The sequence below is a fragment of the Phoca vitulina genome, unplaced genomic scaffold, assembly GCF_004348235.1.
Source record: "Phoca vitulina isolate PV1807 unplaced genomic scaffold, GSC_HSeal_1.0 scaffold2, whole genome shotgun sequence".
Lineage (NCBI taxonomy): Eukaryota > Metazoa > Chordata > Mammalia > Carnivora > Phocidae > Phoca > Phoca vitulina.
This window is the reverse complement of record NW_022589705.1, coordinates 73,703,232-73,721,441: the sequence shown is the minus strand read 5'-3', so window position 1 is coordinate 73,721,441 and position 18,210 is coordinate 73,703,232. Positions and strand designations below refer to the sequence as shown.

Here is an 18,210-nt window from a genome sequence, read left to right as displayed (position 1 = left end):
CGAGCCCCACATCGGGGTCCCTGCTCCACGGGAAGCCTGCTTCTCCCTCTCCCACTCCCCCTGCTTGTGTTCCCTCTCTAGCTGTGTCTCTCTATCAAATAAATAAAATCTTAAAAAAAAAGAAAAGCAACAGAATATGCCATGGCCTTCTCTACAGGGTACCAGCCGTCCTTCACACTATCATGTTTTATGGGATGATAACTGCTTCACTGCAGATGAACTTCAGCTGCTAACTTACCAGCTCTGCCACACTTATGTGCGCTGTACACGATCTGTTTCTATACCTGCACCAGCGTATTATGCTCACCTGGTAGCATTCAGAGCCAGATATCATCTCGTGGACAAAGAACATGACAGGTAATATAAAAACACAACAAATAGAGATTTCCACTCAAATGCAAGTATGGTCGGCATGTTAGGACTTTTCTTGAGAAATCTCTCTTGAGTGTTTCCGTGTATGTTTCCTTCCTGTTCACCATAAAGTACTGCTATTTAGAATTAAAGTTCCAAAGACTGTTAGAGGAGTCAGTGATCCATGTGAAAAGCAGCCATAGGCGAACTGACTGCCCAAAATAAGGGTTCCCATTAAAATGTACACTTTAGGCTTATTAGTACTAGAATGGTATAGTGATTTAGTTCCTTTGCCAAATTAATTCAAGGGAGAGATTGTTGCTGATAGACAAAATGATAGTACGCCTGGGTTTTACTTCTAAACAATCCTGGGGAGGCGAGAGAAGTAAGACAAAATTGGCCTCGAGTTAATAATTATTGAAGCTGGGTGATAGAAATGTAGCAATTCATTATACCAGCTTCTATTTTCTTTTAATATTTTTGAAATTTTCTACAAGTAATATTTTTCAAAATTACTACATCAGAATAGGGTTTGTTTTTGTGTTCATTGCCACTTCTCTTACAGTGCTGAAGGAAGTCACGTTTCAGGACAGAGCAACGGACGAGATCCACAAGCTCTTGCCAAGGCTGTACAGATTCACCAAGATACCTTACGCACAATGTACTTTGCTTAAAAAGTCCAAGAATATTCTCTGAGAGGAAGAACTGAAAGGTGCATCGACATACAGCATATGTTTCCAGTGGAGTCAGTTGAGCGGGGATGCCTCCAGCCATACAGCAGCCAACACTGTGTGGGGACCAGGGTCTGATTTTTATGTTGATACAAGGAAGATTGTTTACTTCATCAAGGAACACAGCACCATTATGCAATATGAAACCAGCCAACTGCTTTTTTGTGCGGTCTCCTTAGGAAGTATCGCCATTGTTTTGTTTTCACTTTCTTGTAGTCTAACCCTTTTAATGCCTTTACCTCAAGTTGCTTGGCAGCACAACTATCTTTGCAAAAAAAAGTAAAGAAAAAGTAAATGACAGTTTAAAAAAAACACACCTACATGAATAATCAAAGTGATTGTTCACGATTATGTGTGCAAAAAAATTAATGTGCATTTGTGTATTCTTGTAAAAGGTATCTGTGTATATTTTAAATATATACATGTATACTTCATATGCATATATATCTGGATCTACATTGATAATAGATATATATGTGTCTGTTGCGTGTATTTTATAGTTCATTCCTTTGGGGAACTTTCTTTCCCTTTTATTATCTTACCAACACCACTTTGATTTTTCTCTCTACCTCCCTTTCCTTCATCTCCTACATTTTTTTTTTTCCTAATGCTACCAGTGACATTCAGATGTTCATGTATCTGGTTCATTTGGATATGAAGCATGGCAAACTAGATTTTTATTTTTATTTTGCACACCCTACTCCGGTCTCTTGTCTCATACACAATTCCAAGTCCTCAACTCTTGATACTGCTTTCTTAAGAAACAAAATTATTATATATATATATGTAACTATATATATATATATATATATATATAATGTTTCTGTGAGAGTGTGTGTCTGCCCCCTCCTGCTCTGAATTTACATTTGCCATTTGTACAATGTGTACATAAGCAGTAGCAACCTTAAACTATTCTTTTTCTTTAGTTTGTTAAAGCTGCTATGAATATAAAGCCTTGTCAAAAGTTGTAACTCAGAAATTCCTCTCTATAAGTGATATGTATTCTAAATTTAGCCTTCTGTTTCTATGCGTTATACATGAAAATCCCTTGTAGCTTTTATAAAGGGCAAATATTCTAAATGATTGGAACTTTTTAGGGTTGAGGCCTCTGAAATTGGGTGGAGAGAGAGAAGGGGTTATTGAGGGGTTTTTTTATTTTATTTTATTTTATTTTTTTGCTAGTTTACTTGCTGCCTCTCATACCTTAATGTGATTTTCATATATATATATTTTTATATATATGTGTGTATATATAAACATATATGTATGTGTTTTGAAGTACAGCTTCCTTTTCTTTTATATTTATTAGAATAGTGCTTTAATAGTTAGAGAACTGTATTGGCAACATCTTTTATAGAAATGTAATCATGTTTATTTTAAGAACTGACAACTTTTTTTTGCTGTCTTTTAGTGCAATAAGTAGTTTTAAAGGAAAGCTGTGTCTGTTTGATATCTTTACCACGGGTAGTGGGAGAAACAGGCACCTCCATAATTTTAAAAGGGCAAAGTAATACAGCCTTAATTTCAGAAGGAAAGTTTTATAATTTTTCAAGTTTAAAGCCTGTCTTTTAAAAATCATAATGAAAATGAAGGACGTTAAATTTCCTAAGTGAGTCTGGCCTTGAATATTAAAGATAGAGTTGAGCTTTGATTTAAGAAATGACAGTGAGTAGGGGCACTTGGCTGGCTCAGTCGCTAGAGCACGCGACTCTTGATCTCGGGGTTGTGAGTTCAAGCCCCACATTGGGCATGGAGCCTACTTAAAAAAAAAAAAAAAAGAAAGAAAGAAAAGAAAAGCCCGTGAATAGCTTAAGATTTAGAAGACATTTACTTCTTTGAAAATAAATCACGTTTATTGAACAATCATACTGGGTTAGGTGCCCATTTTCATTTACTCAAATGAATCAGGAAAATATAAAATGATATTTTTAAAACATTTTTTGTCAATTTATCAGCAGTGTAACTTTCCTTTTAAAATTAGGGTTATGGTGGCAAAGGAATTAGGACTTTGATCATTTTAAGTTAAATCACTGAAATGTGGAAAAGGTTTTACAAAACTTCTGTTTTATTGATTTCACTTTACGATATTAAAAAGTATTATAGAGCTGTCAAAATTGAGTTCATCGGTAACATTGGATTCAGGGGAGTGTTGCACTTTGTGACTCATGAAAATTGCATTTTAATTTTTTTTTTTCTTTTTTGCACTGGTTCAGAGTATAGATAACTACAGATTGTTTCCAGTGGGCATTGTTAAACCTTTCAGAATTCCATCTGCACATGATAACAAATGGATTAGCTCTTTAGTTTCTCTCTTACCTGTAATCCACTCTTATTGCCAATTTACTGTATTTTGAGCCTAAAATCTGAGCCCATGTCCTCCAACAGGTATGAAATCTTTTGTTCCTCTGCCAGAAAACTAAGAAAGTACTGTATTTTGTATGTTTATTATTGAAGTGTCTGAAATGCAATTTACAACACTGTTTCAAAGCTCTTTACATGAAGTAATATTTGTATAGTATATATATTTTTTCTCCCAACCCTCCCCCTCTCCTCCAAAAATTTCCTATAAAGCATGTATTTTTTTTTTTTAACATTGAAATTTCACTGAATATAATCAGGAACATGAATAGAAGAAAATAGTATACCCTAGATGCTAAAACCTTGATTGCTGTATGCTTTCTCAGTATGAGTAAAACACCTTCCTTTACCAATAGAAGTTACACAGACTTAATGTGGGAAACTGTAGGGCCCAGGAAAGAACTGTAGATACCTTTTCTCTACTGCTTCACCTAATTTTCAGTTATTTAGTTTCCATGTACTAGAATGAAGCCCATAATTTAAATCTATTTAGGACTTTTACTGAGGAAAAACAATTTTTTAAATATAAAGCTTTACCTTTAAAGTGAGTTCTTTTTTAGGGTTTCTTTCTTACAGTTTCACATTGCTAGTTTAGGGTTGGTTAACTTGAAAGAATATGTATAGTATATTTTGCTTACTAACAAATTGGTATATCAAACTTAATTAAAAGAAGCCTTGTGCTTAGAATTTAAAAGACCAGGTGGCAAATACTTTTTGAAATTTGTTTTAATTATTCACTTCTGGTGTAGAATTCCTGATCTTTTTTTATTAAAAAATTTTTAAAAGGATTGTTTTGAATTTAAAGGTCATGAAACTCAACAATGACCTTTCTGTTCCTGCCTTTGCTCACTAAACTATATAATGAATGCTAAATTTTGGTCTGCTGTTTTCTATGATGCATAAGAGTGACTTTAAAATATCAGTCCCTGCCACTGGTATAATTGATTTTCATGTGAAGAAGAGTTGGGAGTTTAATGTATATTCTGGATGGCAAATGTGTCTGAGTAAAGTGCTGATATATGTTATTACAGTATCAAGTTATTGGCATTGAGGACCATACATTCATAATACTGTAGCTGCTATATTTATTTAATTATGAAGAGTCTGACAGTTACTGCACTAAAGGATAAGGAGATGAGCAGGATTGGAGGCTAGTGTTAGACGCCCCCCCCCCTTTTTTTTTTTCCTAAATAAGATTAAGAACATGAAATAACAAGGTAACAAAGGGTGCTGCCATTTTAGTTTCAATTTAATATTAGGATACTGTTTTAGACGTGTGGATTTTTACTTTAGCGGTTTCGCAAAAGGGTACCTCAATCTCCTCAGTACTGGTTTTTGGCATATTTTCACAGAAGTACAAATGCCCTTTATTTTTTAATATTTTACCTTTTAACAAGTTACTCAGAAAAAAAAAAAGTTCTTCTATGGAAATATACCTGTTTGTAATCTATTAATTTATTTCTCTTCTTAGAAGAGTCTAGAGGGATTCTAGTAGGAATGTACCGGGTGTTGTGGAAGGCACTTGATAAAGATTCATCTCTACCTTCTAGCATAGGGACTCCTAGCCTTCTAAAGACTCATACTAGTTTTCCAAACTAGGTTCTCTGATGACCCACCACTGCCTAATGTTTACTTGTATATTTTGTAATGGATTTTAGTATGACAGACAGCATGATAGGCTTAGTCATGACAGACTTAAAGGAAATAAAATCTGAGTTGCCATTCAGTAGAAATGGCTGGCAGAGGATCTCAGTGTTTAAGGAAGAGGTCAACACTCAGAGTGCCAGTAATAGATCTGAAGTAATTAGATGGATTATAGGCCAGGAATTAGAGACTGTTGTTAAAGAAATTTGGTGTTTTCAGAGGCTAACATGAATTTGCCAAGGGTGGTGATTTTTATGAAATCCATCAAGCTAGCCACTTGGATTCAGCTAGAATATTCTGTAGTCTTGCTCTTTCAAACTTGATAGAAATATTTTGCCAAAAAGCTTAACTGATAACTCTGTATAATTTTTATTTGGTATCATTAAACCTGAGTTAAATATTTGGTTAAATCATCTCTTAGATGTTCTCCTGTTGAGTATTTTTTAAAGACAGGTTGCTCCTATCAGTAACTCGCTACTTAAATTATCTTTTGTGAGTTATCAGTCAAGCTGCAAAAAGACATCATTGGCTTGGCATCTTTATTTTGCTTTTTTTATCCATACAAAGTTTTAACCCTTTTCATTCTTCTCGAGAATTCATGGATGTTTTAAAGCTCCAATAATAATAGTTGGGAGACTTTATCAAGTGAGGCCTCCCTGATTGGCAGTATAACCCTGACTCTAGAGTCTGTCTTTATTTTCCTATATCCCTCCCATTTGATCATATAAAGCACTTTCATGATTCTATAGGAGTCAAAATAAATAAGCCAAGAATAGATGTATAAAATCAGTGCAGAAATGTGAAAGTTTTCTCCAAAAAATCTTTTTAAAAAAAATTTCTGCTTGTACTAAGAACATTCTTGATCAGTGACAGTGTTAGAAATGATACCATGATTATGAAACCTAAGCTGACCCTCAGGAGGAAAAAATTTAATCTCTCTGTCCCCCTCTCACTCCTTCTCTCTTTATATAGATATCTCAAAGGGAAAAAATATTTTTTGACTTTTTCCTACTTTAAAAATGGTACATTTTAGTTTATAATTTTCCATGTCGGTCAAAATAATTTTTTTAACTAATGTAAAATGGTCAAGGCTTGTGCTAATACTATCTACTGCTAGCTGAATTTTATTTTTCTTTACCCAGCAAAGATAGTACTCTAGATTTTTACAGTGTTCATTAAACCTCAAGAATTTAATGTTCTTAAAGTATGGAAACTAAAGATTTTAATTTGAATTAAAAATAGATAATAAATTTAATATGGAAGGTTGAGATTTACCAATAAGAAACCCTGTTGAAGTATCAGGTAACAAAGAGTGTGACAAAATTAAGATCCTGTTAATTGATCTGTCCAGCCATTGGTCTCCCTTCCTTTTTGAAATCAATGTCTGAAACAACCAAAACCTAATGTATCTATGTTAGGGTCTCAGTAAAGCAAAGATATTCTTCAGGGTAGAGCTAAATTAAATTTTTAAATCATTTTTTAAAGTAAGGCGGTTCTTAGAAAGTGCCTTTTCAGAAGATGGTGCTGTAGATTTTTATTTTTCAAATAGCACGAGACAAAATTTAAAAGATAAATTATTTTAGAACTCCAAGAGTGTGACAGTTTCATAATAATGTTATTCGTTGTCCTGAATCTGGTCCAAGGGAACCAAGTAAAGGTTTTATTCAGTAAAGCATCTAGGTAAATGCTCACCAAATGTATTTTGTAAATTCAAAAAGTAAATTTTAAACAATTAACCCTTTCAGTTCTCAGCTGTGTTGAAGGTGTAATCTGTAAGGCACATAAAACAGCAAATCTGCTAAACTTTTTAACAAGAATATAGGTATGGTAGCAAGTGCCCAAAGGGGAAGGTAACTTGCCAGGAAATTGTATGTCATAGACTACCTTTCTTTTTTCTTTTTCTTTTTTTTTTTAAGCATGGATTGACCCTTCTGTAAATATCTGTTGGCATCCTTTTCTAATTAATATTTATTAAAGAAGACTGCTTATATATAAAAGGAGAGCCAAGTCATCATGGAAATTAGTTTAAGAGAACAAGTGATTTTATCTCTATCTTTAGGGAAATTCTCTTTTTTAGTCACCAAAAAATATTTTAAGTGATTCTTTTTTTCTACCATGGGGGAAACTATGAAAAATGATGACAGTGCATCTAAAAGGGTATGGTCAGTTAATTCGAAATGCAACATGCAAAATTGAGCTTTGGAGGAAATAAGCAATATGAAGGGTAATAGCAGAACCATTCATACTTACTAGAAATGTAGCAATCTACCAGAAAGCAGTTTTCCCCTGGACTGTTTACTAGTACTAGTAAACAGCAGTAAATGATCACCTAACCAGTTCTTGTGAATTTGGTGAGCATTTCTCCAGAAAAGAGTAGACTAAAAACAAAAAACACCACACCTCAGTAACCTTGTATGCTGCATTATGTAATAATGATAGTAAAATTATATCGATTGTTTGGAGTGTATTGTGTCTGTTTGCAAATATACGTGCACATTAAACTTTTTCATTTTTTATAATGTCTTAATAGCAATTATGAGTTTATTTTTTTAATATTAATTTTCTATTGTGATGTTTATATTTATTGGCAATTTGTGTGCAACTTTTATATTTTGCTTAGATGTTGGTTTTAAGGTATTTTATTTTTATAGATATTTCTAGCTTTTCCTCTTTCTTTGTAATATTAGCAAAGATTAAGATGGAATGTTAATATACCAACCAAACTACTAATTCCATAAAGTCTAGAGTTTGGATTTTTACCAATAAACCGTTAACACTATTTTTTAACTTAGAATATTTAATGTTGTTTATATAGTGGGCATTAAAGACAGTCTTTAGACAGATTTCTAAATGTGGAGGGGAAATGGGGCTTTTATATAAGTTAGATTTCTTTCCCTTAAGTAGCAAACTAACACTAAGAGATTGGATTTATTTTACCTGATCTGCAGTTTTGGGGCAACTTGTCTAATAAATGATTGTTACATTTCTTTTTTTTTAATTTGAACTACATTGAAACTATTTAAATGCTCACATCATCCAGCATTAGGATTATGATATTTTTATAGGCCTGGGAAACAAATAACAAATGATCCAGAAGTCATTGATAATTGAATTTGAAATGAGATTTCCTCCCCACGCCCATAGTTATATTAAATGAAAGATTTGCTACCCCGATCATTTCCCTAGCATACTTTCAAAGTTGATTCAACCCTGAGCATCAGTGAAGAAACAGAGTATAAGTGGCTAGGAAGAAAAGCAGATAGACTGATTAATACAGTATTTCAGTTAATTAAAAATCTAACTAAGTAATAATTTGTGAATGCAAATTAATCAGAAGTCAGTGAAAAGTATTGATTATAGAATATTAATTTCAAGCAATTATGGTCACTCCAGTTTCCTAGTGAATAGATAAGATTATTTGTATTGCAGTGCACACTTTTTACAAAGGCACGTGAAAAGAGTGAATTCTCTTAAGCAAGTAAAATATTTCCATAGTATTTTTACATTGTGAATTTGCTTGGAAAGCCACTTTTCTGTAAGAATTTAAAAGATAAATTTTATCCCATCCTCTGAGTTTTAAATTCTAAATTATTGGGGCTCAGTGTATGACATTTTGCTGTACCCTATTCTTTCCACTGAGGGGTAAATGAGGAAGTTTCAAGTAGTTATAATTAGGAAAATGTTCTATTATGTAAAATTTTATAATTTAAGGTAAATCAGCATATGATTTCCTATAGACATTAGTCATCTTTCTGCATTTTTGCCAGTTACAGTTTGTTTTTTTTTTAATTATGTACTATTCTCAGCTACTTCCTTCATCCCCACATTAAGCATTAATTGAAGACTGGTACTCTGGTTATAGGAATTTGTTGCTACTAAATATGTTTCAAGCAGTCAAGATATATTTTTGTTGTAAGTATATGCCACCTCTTGAGGATATTTATTGTGCTTATAACATTAATAGTTTTATTCATTATGTTTCAACATTGTCCTAGGTTGACAGGCATGTAATTCTTGTAGACCAACATTTTTAAGGCAACCTGGTGTAGAAATAGTCCTTTATTTCTTTTTTTTCCTTCTGAAAATTCATAGGAACCTGACACACGGAGCTTATTTTTCTCTTTTAACTGTTGGCTCCATAAATCAAGGTACCTGGCATCAGTACTGAATTACCATAGTGAAGTACTTGGTGACATGTTCCTGTTTATAGTCCACCTCCTAAGAAAGAAATACTTGTGCAGTAAGTAATAGTTCATCTCAAAAAAGAACTGTCGTGAACAGTCCTATATGAGTGGAAAACAGATGGGTGTGTTGGTATTAGAACTTGGCTGGTTTGGGTTTTATTATTTCCAAAAATTAACTGTGTTTACATCTATAATTTCTGTTTGAAGTTTAACAGGCTGTGGCCAGAGACTAGAGAAGATTACTCTGGTATTTAATGCCTGAAACTTTCCATCCTTATTTACTCCATGCTTTAATTGGAAGGACAAACAAAAGTCCTTAATTTGACCCTATAATAATATTTTTAGAACCAAACAAGGAAAAACTCTACTAAGTTTTGCAGATGTGACTATCTTTATTCTAAGAACCTATGGAAACAGGAGGTCTTTGTAAAGAAATGGACTGGTGGGACTGTGAGATGTGTATAGTAAGGGGATGTGGGAAAGGTTCCTTTGCTGGGATCCTTAGATACCTTACAGGTGGGTCATATTTGCCTAGTTCTCACAACCACGTTGTAAAAGAGGGACTTGCTCTATGAACCTACAGAAGAGACCTGAGAAGAGTTTTCTGTAACCTAAATTTATTTTCTGCTGTTGTCCCAGACCTAAAGCTGCATCTCTTCTCAATAAGTTAGAGAAGTCTTGGAAGTTGCTTCTGAATTATAACAAAGAAATTAAATGAAGTATTTATCCTTAAATAGAGCCATGGCATGGCTACCGACATGGCTTTTCCCTTTACATAGAAAACGCCAAGCAGGACCTTTCCAGACAAGGTAGCCTTTCCTGTAAAGAAATGTTTTTGGTGAAGGATTTGGGGAAAACACAGATAACGTTGTAATGAAGGGAAAATCTTGCCTAACATAGTTCAGCCAGGTTAATGGATACAATCTGGGCCCAGGTTGCTTAACAAGAGGAAGCTTTGGTTTTGGTAGCAACAGACTTGGATCTCCAATGGTAATTAACTTGCAAATATCTCCCTGTTTCAAAGAAAGGGAGTTATCTAATATTATTGATGACAACCCTGCAAATGTGTATGTGCTCTTTTTCTAACTCAAATATCAGGAATAGTAAGCACTATGAGAAATTTTCTAATAGTATGTCCCTAAAAGAAGAGTCTTACAATGTTTTCCAGGAGCTTTCTCGTTTTTAGCCCAGGGTGCAACCCCTTTCTCCTCTTTAAAAAGGGAAGAAAAGAAAAAGGATTTAAAGGTCATTTATACAGAATTCCACTATGAGTAAATAATAGAGTCTTTAAAATACTTGGGGAAGGAGGATCACACACCACAAGTTATAGCTTGATTGAGAGACTATCTGAGCACTGTTTTCATGTTTGGGTTCCACGGTTTTTCCTTTGAACATACCATTTAATTTGCTTGAGTGCCATCATTCTGTTTTGTGATATAATGGACGTTTTATGCCATTTATGAATTGTGCAGTTCTTCTCTTCCCCACCCCAACGCATATTCTCTCTCTCTCTCTTAAAGGGGAGGGATAAAGCAAAAGAGAGATACAATGAGACTCATTAGAACGTACCTTTAGTTTACAGATGGAAAGAAACTCTAACTCTGTTCAGTGAGAATTAAGATTGAAAGTGTTAACACCACAGATATTATCTCTAGCCATAAATTTTGTTGCTAACTAGAGAGTGATAAAGTGAACAGGATATATATCAGAAATATATTAAAGTGATAAATTATTCTTGAAAGTAATAAACCTTCTGTAACAGAGATCCCCATATTCTTAAGGCAAATTAATGTAGCTTCTGGTTTTAATGAATCAGACTGATTAAAACTTTAAAATGCTTGTGGTTTTTATTCTGACACATCTTCTTAAATATGTAAAAATTATATTGGATGAACACTTGACTATTCTTTTCTCCTAATTTATGTATCGATTTATTCAGACTTCAATTACATAGATGTATCTCTCATATGCCTCTTGGTGTGTGCACAATTCTATATAAAAAACTTTTTAATTCAACCCAATTCCTAGTCAAGCCTGAGCTGTAAAGGAGAAAGTATAAGGTGTTTTGGAATGCAGGAACTTTTTCAAAGACCACAACTGGAAAATGTTGGAAAATGTGTTGCCTTTGAGAGTAGAAAGGGCTCTAAACGTGAGCCAGAGACTTGGGAGTTCAGTCAGAGCTCTGCCACTAATTTCCTGTGTCCTTAGGCAATTTCCTCAATCCCTCCAGGTCTAGTTCCACATGAAATGGTAGTGATAATGCCTGCCCTCACCTACCTCACAAAGTTGTAAGAATTGGATATTGTGACAGTGCTTGAGTTCGCCAAAGGAAGAGGTATTCAGAAGTTCAATATCATAGAAGAGTGTTGTACGAAGGGTTCATTTCCAGTTTGCTTCTATGAAAGTATCTTCTCCATGACCATGGATCATTTTGTCAAACAGGTATAAGAGAAACTTAGGCCTTATCCTGGTATGATGTGCACTTACAAACGTATCCTGTTTGTTTCTCCCCTGCCAGATACCCAGGCTGAATTTTTCTTTATAATAATCCTGGGCAAAAGTGTCACTTCAAAAACCAAACTTCTTGTAGTGGTGCTATGGCAGCTACGATTGTATTTTGAATTAGATTAATACGGTAAAACCATCAGATAATCAGAAATTAACTTTGCCTTTGCCTTCAGGCATTTTTGCTATACGTGTTGGCATCAGAGGCTGGTGGTGTACAACCAGGTAGTCGTCCCTTTGTTGTCAGATTTTTGGTACCTCTTTTTGGAGTAGGGGCTTAGTTTTTAAGAAGGAAAGTGTGATTATCTCATTCATCACTTTGCAGAGTTGAACCTTGCTTTCCAATCACCATGTATCTGTAAAAGTTAAAATATAGTAAAGGTTTTTCTCCTTCGTTTTAATTCAGTTCTGAGCATCTGCAGGTGATATCAGGCAGCCTGTGATTGGTGTCTGACCCAGTTATCTTTACAGATCGTTGGTAGAACCTTCACATTTTGACAGGCTTACCCATTTTTCTGGAGGGAAGGGGCTCCTGTTTCTAGGAAGTAACAAAGGGTACCTCACGACAGGTTGTGTAAGCAATTCCTTTTTTTGCAATAGACAAGCCTGGTTTTTTGTTTTTCACTTGTTTAGAAAAAAAGGATGCATTTTAGGTACACAGGGTATGGATGCATTCAACGCTTACTTTTAATCAACAGATGTTGACCTCTTCTTTTTGCGGCCGTTGGGCTTTTCCCAGCTCATCGCTAACATGGGCGGTATCTGTCTTCGTTTTATTGGGTAATGAGAATTACAGGTACGGAAAGTGAAAAGTTGGGTAGATTCAGGCTTAGAAAATGAACAAAAAGTCCACCTTGCTGAGTGAGATAGCTAAGAACATCGATACATCAGGAATACTTTTAATGAAGCAATTTTTGCCGTAATGTGTCACTTTAATGTCTCTCTTCTGTTATGTACCCATAAAAGTATTACTGTATCTTGTGAGTAAAGATCATTCTTGTGGACTAGTATATGGATGCATTCATAGACTGTGGGAAGCAGTGGGGTGTGTGTGTATGTGTGTGTGTGTGTATAAATATTCTTTGTTTATAACACTGTGTATTACATAAATTTATATAGAAAAAAATAATGTGTTTCTTTCGTGTTTTGGGGACTAAAATTGTAATATAACCATTCCAGTGTAATCTGGCAACTCACTCTGGAGAACATTTATATTACACACAAATGCACACCCTTAAAGCATTGCTAACTGCTCCCACTTTAGATAATTGCTGCTTTTTTTAAACCCTAAGTAATGGAGGAGGAAATAGCACTCTTTTTAAAGGGGCTTTTCTGAAAAGTAAAATGTAAATATAGGACATGTGGGGAGGGTGGGACCACCTGCAGATGTCCTGCAGATGGACAAATAGCCTTTTAAATTTTACTTTTTAACCATCTTGACCGTGTGTGCCTATTTGTATTGCAGATGTGAACTATTTTTGGGGGTTGATATCAGTATGTTTTAAAATTGAATTATTACATAAAATCGGAGTAACCTCTTTCTCCATCCTCCTTTTCCACACTAACTATTCTTGCCAAATATTTCTGCTGAAACCAAGGTTCAGCATGGTAAAATGATGGACTCTCAAACCTCCTTCCTCATCTTCCCCATCCTGTCTTACACCTGGTCTGGCCTTATATTTTTTGTTGGCTTTTCATAAGTAAGAACAATTTACTGTAGTAATATAAAGACTGCAGAATTTCAAAATGTTTATAAACCTTACTTTGTTATTAATGTTTGGTTACACAGTAACATCAGTTAAAACAGTGGAGTCTGAGTTTGTAATATGCTGTATGACCAGATAAGATCTTGAATGATACGAAACTTGACTGCCACATTTTAAGAGGAAAGTGGAGGTGGGAGCAAACTATTATATATATGTAATCAGTGTATAATTAGAAACACTAAATGCCGAATTCTATCACTGTGTACTTGGGGGCCAGGCTTTGGATTTGGTTGTCATTTTAATTCCTTGAAGACTATATGTAATTATGATGAGCAGAAGGCAAATAAAGTTTTTAAACAAAAGTGCTTTTTTCAGTAATTAAAGTTTGGTAGCAAATTTTCTACTTTCAGTTAAGTTTCCTTCCCCAAGAAATTACTACAAAATACTTAGGGTTGAGATTGAGAAGCTTGGAGAAGATGCTTTTTAAGCAGTTCAGTCACTTATACTTTATGTTAAAGAAATTGTCATAATTCTTCCTGAGCCAAACTGTCACTAGAATATCCCGTGACAGAACCAGTCCTCCTTTTTCTGCCATTCTGCATATTGGAAGGGTTCTGTGTTGTATTTGTTTTTAATCCTCGATTTAAAAAAAAATAATGGTTTTCGTGTTGCTTAGCTTCCGTTTGAAGTGTAAATTTCACTAATAATTGCAATAAAAAGAAAAGCTTTGCTCCAAACTTTGTATTGTGTGGTCTTCATTACAGCTCTCTGCCTTAGGCACGGGAGTCAGTGTGTGCAGTGGAAAGGATTGCGACTGAAGAGTCATGAAGTCCTGGCTCCAAACCCTGTTTGCATGATACTCTGGACAAGTTCCTTGATGCTTCTAAGCCTCAGTTTCCTCCATTAAAAGAAGATAATAGTAAGGCTGTTGGGACATTAAATGAGATAATCCCTTTGAGGATGTGCTCCTTCCCTGGGGGTAACTCACTACTTGGAAGAAGTCCAGCTTACTCAGTGGATAGAGCGTGCGACTCTTGATCTCTGGGTCATGAGTTCAAGCCCTACGTTGGGCGCAGAGCTTTAAAGAAAAAAGAAGAAAAAAACTTGTCCCTTCATAATTTCCACTAAGCCTATTTATGTCTTTCAGAACATCCCTTCCTGCTAACATGTATTCCCCACACAGTCTTCTCCCAGCTATATGTCCCCAGACTCTAAACCTAACAGGACAGATTGTGATCTTGTTACCAACGCTAACAAGAGTTAGCTTACTAACACATGCTGATGGGTGATGGTGGTTTTTTAACTATATGTGTCAGTTGATAAGTTTGACAATTGAAGAAAATTACCCTAATGTCAGTCTTTGCCGACTAACTACACTGGTATAGAAAAATTGCAAAAAATCAATAATTATACCCAAATGCATACAGTTAAATGGGGGAAATAGTATAACAGTGACTCTGAGGCCATGCTCTGAAAAATCACAGAGGCTGTCATGTAACATAGGTAAGTGTAGAAAAGCAGCATGGTTATTGAGGCACACCTCAGCCTACTGCTCTGATTGATTAGGAAAACATGAACTGGACAGAACAAATCAATTATATTGGAGCTCAGCTGCTTGAAGCTTTCTTCATAGAAAAGGGTGCTCAGAGCACTACACTTAAGCGTGCAGAAATGAGGTGGCAGTCCAAAGACGGGGTGGCCATCCGTCTCTTGAGCTTTAAGTTCTCGTGGTTTCCGTGTTTCAGTTGTCTGATCATTTGACAGATTCTTCTCGGCTGCTGAGACTTTCATACCTTGCAGATGTTTTTAGAAAATTAATTAGGTTCATCTGTCAATGCCAGGAAAGGATGTGATCATTTTTACAATATTTGCTAAGATGTTTTATTATAAAGGGGACCGAAAATCTTTAGTCTTATCTGTAGGAGGAAGATGATTGTTTTCCTATCTTCCATCATTTTCGTTACTTGTACAATTTCTGCAGTTTATAAAATCTTTGCAATGCCTTTATAGAAAGCAGCACTTCTCTCATATTTGTCTCTACTAAAATATTGTCTGGTAAGAATAATGTTTGGATTCAAAATGTGTTTATAATTATAAACAAAACAGACACATTAGAGATTTAGGATTATGAAGCCTAATATGACATCTGATTCTCAGCTGAAACGAAACCGTTAACACTTTTTTGCTATGTGACTTAGAAATAACCTGAAAGTACTTGAAACTGCTAAATGTACAGTATTACTCTGTCTTTAATCTTGCTAAATGGAATTTTCACATTATCTTGCAAAAACCAATACCAAAAACAGGACATAGGAGTAGTTTTTGTTTTGGGGGGAGTTTTTTTGGTACCCCAGGTAGGACCATAGGAATAGTTTTGATGCTGCCCCAGACAGGATTTCAGTAACCACTGTCATTCAGACATAATTCAAAATGTGCTTTGTATTTTATGCAAATGTAACATTAAGGTTGCTTAACCATCTTTATATATTTTGTGAGTTTAATTTTTCTGATTTATTTTTGTGCTTTCATAGATTTTAGATTATAAAAGTTTAGATTATAAAAGGGTGGTATCCCTTTGAATAGTGTTTCTTAAAATCTGGTAAGAGGTGCTATCTAAACCTTTAATACAAAAGTATGACTAGTGTCTACGTTAAGGCCCTTTAGATATTAATTTGAAAATCTTCATAAAAGTATAACATTTTACTTTGAATTATAACATTTTACTTTGAATATGGCAAGCCACTTTCCATTCATTTTAACTGAGATTTTTCTTTCTTATGTAAGAAGAGTGGGCTCTGGAGATAAGAAGAGAAAACCAAGTGGGGAAATAAAAGTTGTTTCAACCTCCAGGGCAAGGGTAATGGGAGCCCCAGCCTTTTTTGACTACCATGCTGTGCGAAACAAATGACCCTCACCTAAGACTGCGCCCTGGCGATCTCAAGACAGGTGCAAGACCAGCTGAAAATAAACTGGGGAAAAAGCCTAGAATCAAGCAGTTCCCTTTGGAGTAATGTACAAGCAAAGAAAAAAAATACCTGAAGTGAGAGAGGTCAAGTATTTCCACCCACTCTGTGTTTAAAAAAAAAAAAAAAAAAGGTAGGGGGCGCCTGGCTGGCTCGTCTATAGAGCATGCAACTCTTGATTCAAGCCCCACGTTGGGCGTAGAGCTTACATTAAAAATAATAATAATAATAATAATTTACTCTGGGACAATGATACCCAACTCTGCTGGCAAACAACTCTTGTATAAAACCTCAAGAACTTCCACCAGACTTTGGAGGAGGGTAGTTACTTAACTATACATAGCCAAAGCCAGTCCCAATTTAAAGAAAAACTCTTAATGTGACACCAAGTTGTTGCTTGAAAAACATTTTCACAAGCACAGTTGTCACATGTCTAAAACAGCAGTTTCCAGAGGGAAGGCCAGAATTTGATTCACTAGCAAACCTCAACTTCAGTCTTCGCTGTCATCTGCCAGGCATGTTAGTGAGCTGTTCAGGACTTAACTTTGATTATCGACGTAAGACAAGAAAGAAGACAGTGGGGGAAAAAAGTCTTTGAATTTGTACTTTGTTTTTCCGCTTAAGAGGGAATACAGGCTGAAATAGAACAGCTTTTAAGATGTTCAGTTTGGTATTTCTGCATATTGGAAATAACTGATATTTTCACATGCTACTAAATAGAAAAAGATGAACGAAATTATCATTCATCCTGTGAATTGTCTTTACACCCATTTTCCTGTTAGATTTAAATTAAATAGAAAACAACCTCAAGTCAACACCAAAATGGGAACTGCTATTTTGTTAGAGATTAGCCACTTGAAAGAAAAAACAGGGAAAGATAATTTATGTGAAGTGTCTCCAGAGAAAAGGAAGTTAACAATCATGGAGAAATTATAGTCTGGTAATCAGTTAGTTTATAAAGTCTACAACGATCAAGCAGCAAAATAGCACACCTCATTAGGAAAGACTTGAGCAAGAGTACTAAGACATACTGTATTTGCCTCTGGGCATTGGAAGTGCATTCTACAGGATACTTTGGCTTCAGAAGACAACACACAAAATAGGCTGTGCAAGATACACCTCCAGGAGAGGCAATATAGTTATCTTCAGTAGCTAGATGTGGGGGTACCTTATCAAGGTATTATTTTTCATATTAGAATAAGATCAGCTGACCAACTAGCAATTAAAATCCTTTTAAACATTGTTCTGGTTGGATAGAAGTTGTACGTCTCTGGGGATCTGAATCATCGGAATTCACTAAAGTCGGTAATCTCTGACACTTACTGGGAGGAGAAAATTGAGAACAGAGAAGATACATATTATCATACTTCACAGATTTTGAAAGAAAATGGCTTGTTGTTGCCAGAGCACTCCATGTCTCCTGTGGCTAAATCTCAATCACTTAAAAAAAAGTTATGAGTTCACATTCTTCTCTTTCATGGTTTTTTTTTTTTTTTCACATTTTAAAAAATGTCTTGCTTCATTATCTATATCTCTAGGATCCTTTAAAACCCATGAGAATGTGGAGTGGATACTTAGGTTCTTTAACTCTGAGACAAAGAGCAGCCAACTGAAGAATACAACTAGACACGTGCCAGTCGAGCTCATTATCTTCCTCTTTATAATGTTCAAACAAGATGTGGCTGCTTTATCTATGAGCACCATTCCCAGGATAATGCACACAATAAACAGAGAAATGATGTATATTTCTGCCACATACTGAGAGTAA

At 34.9% G+C, this 18,210-nt stretch overlaps 1 protein-coding gene across 4 annotated transcripts in view; it reads left to right on the top strand.

Moving 5' to 3' along the window:
- AGO3 (argonaute RISC catalytic component 3) overlaps positions 1 to 9,486 on the top strand; it is a 131,206-nt gene extending 121,720 nt beyond the window's left edge. For all 4 annotated transcript variants that reach the window (XM_032387865.1, XM_032387884.1, XM_032387874.1 and 1 more), the window contains 2 exons: positions 158 to 357; positions 917 to 9,486. In XM_032387865.1, coding sequence (XP_032243756.1) covers positions 158 to 357; positions 917 to 1,025 — 309 coding nt within the window. In that variant the 3' untranslated portion in view covers positions 1,026 to 9,486. The remainder of the gene's footprint in view (positions 1 to 157; positions 358 to 916) is intronic.
- The last annotated feature ends 8,724 nt before the right edge of the window (positions 9,487 to 18,210 follow it).